Below are 14,960 nucleotides of genomic sequence, written 5' to 3' on the forward strand. Positions count from 1 at the left end.
ATCTCTGCTGAGATACCCAATGTAAATTGAAAGAAATACATATGCATAAATGCATTTTAAAATAGAATCCTAAATGCAGTCATATTCTTTCTTAAAATAGCTTTCTTATTAAAATATGTTAATGGTGGTAACTCTTTGTTCTTACAGTTCATATCATAAATATGGGAATAGTAGATCCGTGTTAAATATCTTTATTCTGAAAATGCACTGCAAGTGTAGTTTTAATTTCCTTGCTAAGTAGTATATATGTAGTGTATATGGAAAATCTTGCTCTTTTCTGTATATACACTGTCTAAAAGATTGAACTGCTTTTGAACTACATGAATAAATGAAGCATAACATTGTTAGATATTTTTGATAGTACTGTGATTTTGAAAAGTGCATTAGCACAGTGTGCATTAAGTGTAAATAATTTATGCCAAAGGCTTCAAAATTGTAGTATAGTGCCAGAAAGATGGTCTTCTAAGAATTTTTTCATTGATTGGGAACTTGCATTAAGTCCCTTAATCTGTTTTCTGAACATACACTGTAGTAATTTCTTACTAGTTTTTATATAACTTGCTTCTGAAGTGTTGATATTGCTAAACAATTCCGAGAACAGACGTATCCAAAAAATATACGAGAAAATTCAGACTGAGTACAGTATTTATTTCCTAGCTTTGAAGTTTGGGACTCTTTAAGAATTATATAGAGATCAGGTTCTGTATTAGCTTTTCAGTCAGTTGAACATTTAAATCTGAATGAGAAACACTCTGGCAGTTCATCTGACGGAAGACTCTTCAAATGTGTGAAAATATTTATTTTGATAATAGAAATCATTGGAATTTTTTTAGGGTCATCCTGCATATTCATGGCTTATGTTATCTAGCTTTTGTTGGAATCAGAGTCCTGTCACAAACTGTATGAAGTAGCTGAATGAGAGTTATGTGTAGGGTTGAGATGAATTCTCAAAGTTTTTATGTATGACTCTAGATGTCTATGGTGGAGTCATGGCCGAACTTCACTGTTGGCTTTGACTGGCTTTTCTGTCATTGTAGAGTTGTATATGCATGTGTATTTGTGTACACACCTGCATGCCTTTTCACTGGAAACGTTTCAGTTTTATTTCCTGTACTGGGCACTCTGTAGTGTGTTCATTTTTTTAATGAGCTAATAAATTAGTTTTACAATTTTTCTGATGTCATTGTTTAGAAAGAGGTTTTTAGGTGCCTGAACGCTTACTTGTGCTGCAGGTGAGCCGATGACTTGGTTTGTTAAATTTCTGCCAAAAGCAATCAGTTGTTGCAAACAGCAATATTTACATTCAGGTCAATCATGCCATACTATCTGGTTCTGCTCTGTCAAGTAAGAAAAAACAGTGCAGCTGTTGGTAGATGAGGGGAGTAGGATTAATATTCTTTGTGGCTCAAAAGAGGAGCACATTAGCATTCAAAGGGATTTAATCCCTGTAACATGCTTCTCCAGGAGCCCTGCAAGTCAAGAGACCAAGTCATGATGTTGCATTATAGAAGCTGTATTACCACACGTCAGTACCTTTATTTTAAATGTAATTTTGAATTACTGAAGGCTCTTAACCTCTATTCAGTCTTGCTACAGCCAGTGACTTTCTCTTCCTCCTCTACTTCCCACAGTGGTGTGTTACTTCTTATATCTATTCTTTTTCCTTTTTTTTTTTTTTTTTTCCCTGTAGTGTGAGAGACATTTGAGGTACTCAATAATGTCACTTCACTAGACAGTAAAGTATGCTGAGGAAATTTTTAATTAAATTAATTAAAAGAGCAGTTTAAAAAGTAAAAAAATCATTATGCACTTAATAGCTTTTAGAGTAAAAACTAAATTTGTCCCAGAGGATTCATTCAAAGGGTAGCAGGAATTGTGTATTATGATGGTGGTAAATTCAACAAAGCCACAGATTTTTCTCAAATAAAATATGCCCAATTTAATGCAAAGGACTTGATCACCTCTTTCTTTACAGCTTCCCATGGTACGATTGTTGTATTACAGTTCCATTTATTATAGTGTTGATGTTAATGTATACGGTTGTTCAAATAATTGTGTTCTCTTTGAGCAAGATCAGATAGTGAAGCAGTTAAATTGGCAGCTAGTCTGTTAGTGGAGTTTTAATAATGCAAGTGTAACAGGATGTGTGATGAGAATACAATCTAAAAATAAAAGACGTATATAGTACAATAGTATGATATAACTAGAATTTCAAGTTACACCTTCATTGAAAAAAGATAATTCATGGCTTCTACATATTTTTCAAACTTACCCTTTTTTAGGTAATAAATCTGTAAAGGCAATTCGTCTTTGTAGCTTGTTACAGGAGAGGCCTTCAAAAGTGATTCACTAAGTGCATCCTACCCTAATTGGTTTTACGTGGTAGCTTTTAAAATTAGATTCAAGGGTGCTTCCCAGGCTCTAAGAAGACATAGAATATAGGTCACATTGAAGTTCTTCTCATACTTAGGATATGCCACAGTTAGTATGCGGCTGAGTTTAGCAGACTGCAGTTTAATAGGTGTATCTTGTTCTCACAATGATAGATGCAACTCTTTCTTTGTTTCTCTGTCTGCTTGTTGCCATACACATTTGCCTACAGCCCTCAAGGCAGTGTTGGTTACTGTTAAGGAAAAGGGAATTTACTGGAACATGTAAGCTACATGGATATCTGCGTTTCTTTCTCTCTTATGGATTCTATAGGTTTGGATAGCAGCTCTGAAGGTGGATGCACACTGGTGCAGTTTACCAGCCTTTGTGAAATTGCTGTGGTTACTGTACCAGTATTTTGCAGACCAGACTAATTGAAAGATCCCCTGCAGGGGCTTGCTAAGTGACATGTTATTGGCAGATTTGTTTAGTATAATGAAATTTGAGTGTGTCTGTTGTTTAGGCATTTAACTTGGAAGCATCCTAATTTTTATCTCAATTGTTTCAGAGTGATGTTTTCCTAATGTGATCTTCAGAGTGCTTATTAAAAAGCAGAAACAGAGCCTTGCTTTCAAATAAGCTGTATTCATTTAACTATTTTTTTGCTTAGATTTCTGAGTCCGTGTATCTTCAGTGACACTGTTGACCACTTAATATTTGCTATAAAATCTATCTTGTAAAATCAGAGGAGGCTGCGTAGAGTGGAAAATTTTGATCTGAGTTATGTACTGAGGTTCGGTAATCTCTGTACAGACCGTCTATGTTCTGCACTCACGTTCTGATGTTGCAGCCACCATTTCTTAGATTAAAAAGAAAAATTTTCAGTTCTTAATAGCTTATAGCTTTTATTTTTCTAGCTTGTGTATTTGTCCAACACTGATTTAAATGGGCCATATTTCCAAAGAAAATAGCTTTGTGATATTCATTGGAAATAAAATGATGCAGTGAGACTATTGGTATACTTCGTCCTCTTCCCTCAAGGAAAGCTTGATTTTGATGTATAATGGTCTGGTGCTTAATGTGAAAAATCATTTCATGTTTTGTCAACTACCATCAAGCCTCTAATTTGCCTTCTCTGTAGTTTAGGAAACTGCCCTCTCACCATGGATGCAGGGGATAGGAATAATTTTCACTGTGCATACAAATGTGCACAAAGTTCAGTACCCAGTACATTTCCATTCATTGAAAAGAAAACATTTTCTAAGCCCTGTTTCCTGTACTGAGCTTCTCTTCCAATACGAGGATTAATCCATGGTGCTAATTTTGCTAATCTGAAATAATTTGGCAATCTCTTGAAAGTTTTTTTGCATCTTAATGTTTCTTTTACTTGGGGTATATTTATGCTGTTACTTTTAATAGCAGATATGTGTAGATTTAGACTCTTGGTTGCAGAATTTAATTATTTCAGCTGCTATTTCCATAGGAAAAAAAAATCAGGGAGTACAGAAAAAAACTATTTCCCTCAGGTCAAATTTAGTCCTCTGTCATGGTCACCACAGCAGCATCATAGACTGTAATAGATGAATATGTAAAGCTGTGTTTGCTCTTGTAGAAGGTTATTTCAATAAGTTATTTCTTCATTTTTCTCACGACCAGAAAATTTCACATTTTCGCTCTTAAGACTGTTCCTAGCTAATGGATACAAATTCTTCTTGTGCCAGCACTGTTTTCTAGTTTATTTAACTTTTCTTCTTGTAGTATTTATCCTTCTGATGCTTATATGAAAACACTCATATCTTTTTTTCTGATTTTCTTGGTCTAAATATGCCAGCTGTCTCAGTTTTGCAAAACAGACTCTGTTCTCTTGGTTGTCCTAATGGTCTTCTGCTGTACCTGCAGCATTTTGAGTAATTTTCTTGAAACTGGAATATTCAGTGTGTTTTTGGCATGACCCATGACACTTTGTGGAATGTTGAATGATACACCGGAATCAAAATTAGCACTTTTAAATCAGAAACAAAGTTCAGAGGAGTTAACTTGGTCAGGCTGGAACATGGTATTCCAGGTGTTACCTTAACAGTATGATGTGTTTCCTTTTTCAGAGGAAGATACAGCTTAGAGTTACACTTGCCTTTCCAACTGCAACATTATATGTTGGTGGTTTAAATCATTGTGTGATAGTTCTCTACTCGGAGCCTTCTCCTGATAGTTGTGATACCAGCTGTATTTTGTCATCTAGCCATGTACTTCTCTAAATTAGGGGACTTGTGAAAGTGCAGAACTTTTCTTTCAGTTCTTTCTCACCATCCACCTGTCTCCACTGTAAACACAGATACTAGGTAGTTCGTGTCCAAATTGTGAACCCTTCACGGCAATTACCTTCAATAACGAATTCACTTTATCTCATACATTTTGTCCATTTTCAGATCAAATCCTTTAGCTGCAAACATACTTTGTTTCAGTTGCAGTTAAATGAAATCTGATATTTGGGTAAGAATGTAAAGAATAAATTTGTCTTAAGACAAATTTAGGTAGCTTGCATAGTTCTAAAAATAAGGGGGTTTAATTGGCAATCCAGTTTTTAGTTTGAAATTTGAATATGAAAGATAAAAAGAAATTAGTGAAGTCTGTAATACATTTAGTTTGGAAAGTTAACTGTAGAGTTACAGCATTGACCAACATGTTTTAAGTGGCATGTATAAATTATATATCCAATAATGAGCCATCTGCATTCCCTATGGGTCACTACTAGTCTTTCTGTGTTTTTCTCAATGCATTTTGAAGTTCCTAATATTTTACTATTGTTTAAAAAGCTAGCAGCTAAAAATGTAGACCAATTAATCAAGAAAACTAATATCAACAAGTAATAGCAATAACATTGATCAAGTTATTGACATAAAAATGTATTGAGTCTGACTAAGTATTTTGATTGTTATGTTGGTAAATAAAATGTAAAGAATTTTCAAATTTTGAAAATTTAACATGGTCACATTTCACAAAGATTAGGATATCTCCCTATCTGGGATTCCTCTCTTACTTATAGATGTTTTATATTAATGTAATTGCTTTTTGCAGCTCCTAGAGCTTTCTCCTTAGTCAAAATATTCTGCCGTAGCAAACAGAGTATTTACATGCTTTCCTAAGTTGCAGGTTGTCAGCAAGGACAAAACTTCTGGATTTGAGTATGCTGGTGTCATCTGAGTACAGAAAGATTTTGTTCAGACTCATGGGTGGGGGATTTTTTTTTTGGTTGGTTGGTTTATTTTTGAGGTTTTTAACTGTACTGTTGAACCTTGCCTGTGTTTCACAGATATTGTAAGAGAACCTGAGTTTGGGTCTGTGTCTGGGGTCAGTGTAGGTTCAATTGTGGGCTCATTTTTTTCTTAGATTACACACTGTGATCTTTGCTTGTAATATTACAGGCAATTCATCATTGGGGAAACATGGTTCAAATACTGAATCTTTTTGGGTTGCGTGCTGTTGTTAGCTGCAGAATTAATGTAATTAGATCTGCCATGCACAAGATAGGTTTTATTGAAATATCTGACAATGTATTTTATTGCCAAAAACTCTTTCTTTTATGATGTCTAGTAATATTTAGCAAACTTCCTCAGTACCCTGTAATACATTTTCTGTATCTGACATAAACCTATAAATTCAGTGAAGTCTTCAGAGCAGCTGGTCATTTTCTGTGAATGAATGACTCGCTAGGATGAGTTAATAATTCAAGATAATCACCTAGGAGTCTACCTAAGCCAGGCATTCATTCTAATGATTGTAAAATATATATTATTAAATGTTTTGCATATAAGAGTAATAGTATCGATAGTTCTCAGAAGCACTGATCATGACATTTGAGTGTATGCCAATTGTATTATGGTGTTGCTAGTTTTTAGGGGGAAAATGATAAATACTGTATGGGAAAACAGTTGAATTGAAAAGGAGACTTCTCAGTAAACTTTCAAACGTTACTAGATTTATTTCTTTTTATTTTTTTTTAACTTTGTCATGTGATCTCAGTATAAAGTCTAACTGGTGTGGCAGAAGTACAAATATAGGTAATGCACTTTCAGATTTTCTTTAATTGTAAAATAATGCAGTAATGGAAATTTAATGTTGGTGTCATTCAATAATATAAATACAAATGCATTTAATTTTCATATTCTGTACAAATGTTTTCTCTAGAATCTTTTCCAATGCCATTTCAAAGAAACCCTTTTTCACACTTAGTTCTAAAGTGTGAAAAAGGGATTTCCCTTGAAATGACAAGTAACTGAAGTGTTTATTTTTCTAGTGTCTAAAGAGAAATCATCATTTTGAGACAGCATCTCAAAATAATGAGCGCAAGGTATTTATTTCAGGAATCTAAAGGAGCACTCTGCCTCTCCCTAAATAAAGAGTTGGTTCTTTCTACAGTTGTTATAAATTTGGTGTATAGGAGGATTGCATTTATATCTGTCACCATTTAGGGCCTCTGTTGAGCATCAGCATAGTGTATATTATAATTGTATGAAGTTGATCCAGTAGTCTTCTTCTTACCATGATTATAAAGTAAAAATTAATCTCCCCAAATAAATTGGATGAAATATTTGTATAAGGAGACAACTCTAGGTCATTGTATGCTATATAAAAAATTACTGAAGTTATTTAAATGTTTTTCTCATCAAACACTAAAGTGGAACACACCATTAGAATGAAGTTAAAACATTGTTCTTCACTATACATTTTAGAGATTTGTTAGAAATATTGGCACCACCATCCACTGTTTGTCAGCACGATAAGAAGAAAACAGTTCTGCTTCTGTCTTGTTTCATGTTTATAAAACTTAAAAAAATATAAAATATATTTTGCCAAATAGTTTGTTACGGAAAATAAAGATTTCCTGTCTTAGTGGGAGCTCCTCTTCATCAGTTTCATCCTCAGTAGTACTGTGACCAGTCTGACTGATTACTCCCAAGAGGAGAGCCATAATTCATGTCTATTTCAAGCATATTTGTATAAATGTAACAACATAATTGTGTAATCTTTGTATTGAAAAGGGTATGTTTGCTGAATGCTGTAGGGGACTAGTGTATTGTACAGTTAAACTTGAATGTGTAGGCTTCTTTTTCACAAAGCATATGTAAACAACTATAACTTTTTTAGCCCAGTGATGCTTCACTGAACAAGCCTTAAAGCTTAGGGTACATGTACTGACATTTTCATAACAACACTGGTGCCCAGAGCAGTGAGAGGACTAGGCTGGGATGTGAATCTTGAAGTTAGCAGTATTGATAGACCTTACTACCTTAGGTAGTGAAGGAATTTCTCCCCTTTCTCATTCCTGTCTTCTACTCTGAGGATGTTTGCAGCTACGTACATAAATGTTTTGAGATGATTTTATAGAATGATTTGACAAGGCATATCCATTTACTTATGGAAAATAGAGTATGTGTTTTTAAAGTAGTTATTTTAATTTTTCTAAGAAGTAACCCCTTATTACTATGCAACAACTCAAACTCCTCATTTGCAGTAACTAGACTTATCCTTAAGCTCCATATTTATTTTATTTATATTGACTTTAAGCATAGAATTTAAAAAATACTTTTCAGAAGTCCATTCAGAATCTTAGCCTGTCTTGTCCTGTGATAGTTTTGTACTAATTCTGTCTCTGCTTTTTCACAAATACAATGAAAGTAAACAACAGAGCAAGTCTGTAAGAGTGAACTAAAATGCAAAGCATGTCTGCATAGGCAGTGAGGTGAAGTGGTTACTATGGAGCCAACAAACTCAGCTTCCAAATATCAGACTTGCCTTTCATGCATTATATATCCTTCATTCAGTGCTAGATTATTTTCTTCACAAAGTTTAGCATCATTTAAACAAAACTGTGCAGCACAGAAGGTGTTATGCAGAACAATTGCAAAGCTCAACTTGAGTCTGACAGAATTAGGAAACTCAGTGAGAGCCTATGAAGGTAGAGAATGTTCTTGTGAGAAACAACTGCTCTCCCATGGTAAAGTATGGTATGATTTATGAATTTTAGTATCTTAATTTTAAATAATTATTTTCAAACTGCTGACTTAAGTATGTCACTGGTGACTTCATGCCCATTCACCGTAATTATTTAAATATGACAAGATTTGCAGAAAGTACAGTGCTACCATGTTCCCAAGTGCTCTGGAACACTTTGAGACTTCCCAGTCTACTTTCCTTCTGACTGTAGAATTTGTACCCATCTGTATCACAGCGTTTAACTAGGCCTTTCTTTACCTCTAGAACTGTGCAAGCAGGGTATCTCCATAGAGTATTTATCGGAGCATTTGTTTACAAAAGGTGCATTTTTCTGCTTTAAATAATTTAAGATCTATAAGTCAAGTCACGGGGGAGCCTTGCCATGACATTTTGTAACTATCAAAACACTGATTGAAAATACTAGCTACAGCTTTATACTCCTTGTTACCTACCAGCAAGCCCTAAAATTTAATATGATTACTGTTGCATTAAGGAATTTTTGTGAAAAAAATCTGTGTGCAAAAAATTAATTGGCTTCATCTGGACATAAGATATTAAATAAAACAGAACAACTGAATGTTTACCACCTGGAAAGCCTTTGACAAAAGACTGAAAACAATGTCGCAGTCCCTGAGTTCACTGCTTTGTTATCACTAGCAAATTTGGGGTTGCATTATTGAGTTCCATTTTAATATTAACTTATCTGATTACTTCCACTATTTTTAATTTAAAAATAGCTGGTTTTTATTTAGAAATTTTCCAAAAGCCTTTTTCCATACTGCTTGCCTGCACAATGACATTGGGAGAGTTATGCCCCCTTTTCTAGTATCTCCTTTACATTAGCATTCCTACTCCAGCACTTTGTGTTTGGTGTACTGCCAGCAAATTAAGTTGACTCAAGTGTGGAATGGTTTTGCAAAGTTCAGCAGATGAAGCAGTGTCTGGCACTTGCCACTGCACTGAGCAGTAGAGAAGGGAAGGGATGACTCATGTGTTTGGGAAGTGAAAAAGAGTGTTTGCAATTGGATTGAGATGTAGCTAAATGAGAAGAGAGGGTGAAATGTAGGGAAGACCAGATAATCCAAGGATGGGAGTACAGAAAGAAAAAGGGATCTGCCCTGACTGTTTGCCCAACACTGAGTCCTGAGCCAAAACTTGGGCTGGTTCCACCCGTTGTGGATATAGGTCAACAGTTTAGTCATTTGAAGACTTCCTATAAGTTACTCTTTCTGTTAATGATTACAAGCTGGGAATCATAGAGTCATTTATGTTGAAAAAAACTTACAAAATCCACCCATTAACATAATACTGCCCAGTCCACCACTCCCTAAGCACAACATCTGAATGTCTTCTAAATACTTCCAGAGATGGTGACTCCACCACTTATCTCTTCAGTATGTTCCAATATTTTTTGTTGAAGACATTTTTCTTAAATGTCCAGCTGAAACTGGCACTACAAATTTTGCATTTTCCACAAGACTGAGACTGGACTGACAAAATTCAATTTCTAATAAGAATGGATTTTGAAATGTAATGTCATTTTCAGCTAAAATTAGATGCATCTGTGATTCATGCAGTATTTCCTTAAGTAGAGTACAACCTTAGGAACACTGGACGACGATAGGGCCTCAGGTGGTTATCTGGTCCAGCCTCTTGTTCAAAACAGGCTAAACCTCAAAGTTGGGTTGCTCCAGACTTGCCCAACTTAGTTTTGAAAATACTCAAGGATGGAGATTCCACAGCTTCTCCGGCTCTTATTGTACTTTGTGAAAGAACCTGGATGTTTCTACTTCAGATTGTGAAACACTGATTAGCTTCCCCCTTGGCTTCCTCTTTTTAACAGGGTAAGCAAACCTAGTTCCCTGCATCTCTTCTCATATGTTACATTCTTCAGGCCGCAAACCGTCTTAGTGGTTCTTTACTGTATATGTTCCAGTTCTTCACTGCTTTGAAACTGTGTGTCCAAAGCTGTACAAAGTATCTGTCCCCAGTCAGGCCTTGTGCACACGGAATAAAAGGGGATAATCACTTCATATGATCTATTGGTTTTGCTTTTAGATCCAGTGTATGTTGATATTGTGGTGATTTATTGAATATTCTGTTCATATAGCCTCTCTTTTTCTGTGTGCATGCAGGCATACCATTCTATAGGGCCATAGCTAACAGTATAGAGGAGAGGAGGGACACAGTGAAGGCATTCCATCTGTCAAAAAGGAACTGATAATAGGAACCAAAAAGGTTTACAGCTGCACATAAAGTTAGCAATGCTTTGTAGAATTTGAATTGTAGCTTGAAGCTTATAGTGTAAGCTAAAATTTGATGCTTATAGTATAAATTAAAACATCACTTTATATCAACAAGATTTTTGCACCATTGTATATGGTATAAAGATCCTTATTTTGTTTGCATTATTTTGTTTTGAGACAAACAGGGATTGATCTCTGTAGCCGTAGATCAGATAAATTGGCCTTGTTTACTTCCAGTTTTTCAATTGCGTGGAAGTTCAGAGTGGCAAGAAAAAGCTCATGGAAACTATCATGGATGAGGAAGCTGTTGTTAGTTACCAAGGCATTCCATACTACTGACAATCATTCAGTATTTATGTTAATTGCGTTTTGGTTAATATATTTTTGTAAATATATTTAAAAAGCTGAATGCTTACAATAAAATATTTTAATTATTAAGTTATAAATAATTTAGATTAGTTCATATAGTATTTTATAGCTATAGAATAAGTTCAACAAAACCAGAAAAAAATTTAAGGCAGCAGATTTAGCAGCTCTCCAATACAAGAATCAGTGAAGTTTCTTGTGATCTCAGTATCTTGGGTACAAAACTATGGAGTCAATCACTTGGGAATTCTGTTCCTGTGTCTCAAGGGCAAGCATGGAGGATATGTCATTATTTCTTAAAATTAATTTTAAAATATTAAGATCTGGCTTTCATATTTCTGTATTGCTAGTTAAGTACACTTATTGGGATGGGCTTTTTCCAGTTTTATGAAGGTAGAGGAATTATTCAGAATCAGAAGGGTTAGTTTCTTTTTTTTAACTTTCAGAATGGAAAATTTTTTATTTACCTTTTCTTAGAATGCACATAAATGTGAAGTCATAATTAATTTTTAAAATGGTGAAAATACTTTTTCACAGGAATTTCAGCTTTTGACATAATTAACTGTATGGTTGCTGGAGCTGCAGATTTAAACAAATTGCTGCAGTATTTCCTTCACTGAGTCCTTAATAGTACAGTTTAACTAATAGCATTATTTACTCCTTTAGTAGTTGATCATTGTAAGCAAAAGCAGTATGATGAACATCACTTTTTTAACACAGTGATCTTATTTGAAGTATTGATTAGGACATGGTTATAATCTCTTTGGAGGAGAAGAAAAAAATCAGTTGTCTTTCTTAGACCTGCTTCTAATTTTCAAAAATGGACATGTGTCTATTATCTGTATAAATGCTAGAAGCTGTGTTAAAATTGAAAATCATTAGGAATTTACTGTCATTACAATAAATCTAAATTGGAGAGTGTTTAAATATGGAAATCATTGCACTAAGCTGTTAGTTATCACAGACACATTTGGTATGTGTAGGTATTTTATGTTCCTTTGATCTTTTGTTTGTTAGTATTACAAAAATATGTGGTATTCTAGTATTATATACCCTCAAACTTCTGTTAACACTAATTTTCCCATGTGTAGCAGTCATGTTTAATTTAATTATATTGACACTATCAGTGGAAATTTCTTTGTAAGCATGTTTTTAATCTAGGATTTAAAGAAAGAAATAAGCACCACTATGATAATTATTAAGATTTTAGATAACGATTCATGGGGGATTATATAGAGAACAAAAACATCCTTGTATTTAGTTTTCTAGACTAAACATGAGCAAAGGATAATGGGCACTGAAGAGACCATTCATGATAGCAGTGTATTTAGTGTTTTGAGCAAGGTGGATGGTATCCAGAAAGGGATCAAAGAGCTTTTTGTAGGTTGAAATGAAAGGTTAATTAAAAGAAAGAAAACTCAAAAAACTAAACTCAGTAATCCTGCTTTTATTTATCTAGAACAGCTGTAGTTACAAGGAGTTTCTGTAAAATGTTTTTTATCTCTAAAACCTTTTTTATTCTAAGCTATTCCTGAGTAGAGTTGCTTTTCCTTATTGTTCTAGTAATGTGATGGTCAGATATCGGATATACGGAGTTCAGGGAATTTCAGAATACAGGGAGTGCTTGCATTTTACCTATTCTAGTAAATACATTTCTTTTGTATTTTGCTTGTTTGCATAAATTCTGAATGGATACAGCTGTTTTCATCTCTGCTATTGATAATGCTCTCAAGCTTAATTTTTGCCTTTATAGCTGCTGGTTTTAAGGCATTCCCCATAAAAAAAAAGAAAAAGAAAAAAAATCTGTTTAGTTCAAATTCCAAATTAATCTATTTCTTAGTTGGAGTGAAGGTCATTGTACTTCCAGGAAGTGCTGAATATACTTCTTGAGATTCAGTGGATCAAGATCTCATTGTCTGAATGCTTCTCAGTATTACTGTCATTCACACTGATTCTTTTTAGTCCTGAAGTATTTTGTCCCAGCCTCATCAACTATACTTTTAACATGTAGCTAGCGAAAGATGTCTCTCCTCAATTCCAGAGTAGCATTTGTTCATAGTGGTATTGGGCTGAATTCTGATCTTAGACTAGTTAAAGCAGCCTCATATCCCCAGGGCTGGTCTTCATAGGAATCATCCTGATACCTTATGAAAGGACAATACAGAAGGGCTCAAGCCACCAAGGAGATGTTTCAAGTGCATTGATGACAGCAGCTGTTGTAGTTGGTGGAACCAACAAAGAAAGTTGGTCACGGGGAATGGTCCTTCCTCTCTGCACTGCTGAGGCCACATCTGGAGTGCTGTCCCCAGTTTCCCAGTACAAGAGAGACAGGAGCCTATTTGAGTTAGTCCAGGGCCACAAAGATGGTTAAGGGACTCTCCCGTGAGGAGACTGAGTCAGCTGAGACTATTCAGCCAAGAGAAGGGAAGGCTCAAGGAGGGGATTTTACCCGTGTGTACCAATCAAGAGTGGGAGGGAAAGAAGATGAGGAAGCTGTGGTCTTGCCAGTAGTGTCCACTGGTAGGACAAGAGACAGTGCTGTAAATGAAAACACAGGAAATTTCATCTGAACACAGGAAAAATATTTTACTCTGAGGGTGGTCAAACACTGGAACAGGTTGCCCACAGGGGTTTTGGAGTCTCCATTTGTGGAGATACTCAAAGCCCAACTGGACATGGCCTTGGACAGCATGCTGTAGCTGACCCTGCTTGAGCAGGGGAGTTGGACCAGATGAACTCGATAAGTTCTTTCCCACCTAAATGACTTTGCAGCTCTTAAATCAAGGCTGTAGTATTCTGTGTGATGAGTATGCTTACAAAGTAAGCTTTGGCCAAGCTTAGTCCTTGTGATTTTTCTCATTTGTTTTGGAAATCTGCGGGTAATGATTTGAGGTTTGTAATATCATTAATAAGCATTTAGAGGGGCAGGTTTTTGATTAGGAAATTTCAATATGCATATCTGTCTTACTGAAAAGGTCTTCAAAAAATGAAGTAATAACTTCTCTAGATATTCCAGTAAATGCTGCTGCTTTAGCCTAACACTTCTATATAATGCAGCAGAAGGAAATCACAAGCCCCAGCAGCTGCTCTGACAGTGCCCGGGAGGCCAAGCTAGGCAGCTGCTGCATTGCACAGACATATTCAATTCAATTTCACAAAAGTTGGAAATTAATGCTTATTGGTTTTAATTGATTTTGTATGTTAGGGCTATGCTAGTTTAATTCATAGTTGCAGTTTCTTTTATGACCGTATGTTATGTATAGTACCAATATTTGTATTTCTTGTTAATTTACAGGATGGAGGTCTGCTCCTAAATAATCCTTCTGCACTGGCAGTTCATGAGTGCAAGTGTCTCTGGCCGAATGTTCCATTGCAGTGTCTGATTTCGCTGGGCACTGGTCGGTATGAAAGTGAGGTAAAGACCAATGTCACACACACCAGTCTGAAAGCCAAACTGACCAATGTTATCAACAGTGCAACTGATACAGAAGGTTGGTGTCTTAAGATACAGTGGTACTGTGACCATCTTCAATTTATGTTTCTTAGAATTATAATTCCAATTCAGAGAACAATCTTCAAACCTTTTGTCTTTCCCCTTCTCCTCTCTACCAGCCCCATGAAACTAATTGAAGCATGTCTCTTTATAATTTACTGTGTATAGTTTTAGCACCAGTCTTAGGTGTTGTCTGGAGGATAAATCTTTTTACATGAGCTTTAGGATAAAAGGCATATTCAGGAATTAATTGAAAAATCATATTTTCTGATATTTTATTTGTTTTTCCCATAACACAGAAATGATAAGTAGTTAATATAGAACATCGATTTTCAACAGCTTCAGAAAAAGTATTTGATTTCTGATGTTTTTAATGTATGCTTTTATACCTGTACCTTTCCAAGGACTATACTGTATCTGCCAGTGCTGATGACTTCCTTTGCAGTCAGGAAGAGCCAAGTATCTGTTTTCTAAAATAAATTTGCATTCCT

The 14,960-nt window shown here is 35.1% G+C and overlaps 1 protein-coding gene across 1 annotated transcript in view; it reads left to right on the forward strand.

The window, feature by feature from the left end:
* PNPLA8 (patatin like phospholipase domain containing 8) overlaps positions 1–14,960 on the forward strand; it is a 39,522-nt gene that overhangs the window by 18,529 nt on the left and 6,033 nt on the right. The window contains exon 9 of the mRNA XM_066319036.1: positions 14,272–14,467. Within this exon, the coding sequence (XP_066175133.1) occupies positions 14,272–14,467 (196 nt within the window). The remainder of the gene's footprint in view (positions 1–14,271; positions 14,468–14,960) is intronic.

The sequence above is a fragment of the Sylvia atricapilla genome, chromosome 5 (assembly GCF_009819655.1).
Source record: "Sylvia atricapilla isolate bSylAtr1 chromosome 5, bSylAtr1.pri, whole genome shotgun sequence".
In the NCBI taxonomy this organism is placed as follows: domain Eukaryota; kingdom Metazoa; phylum Chordata; class Aves; order Passeriformes; family Sylviidae; genus Sylvia; species Sylvia atricapilla.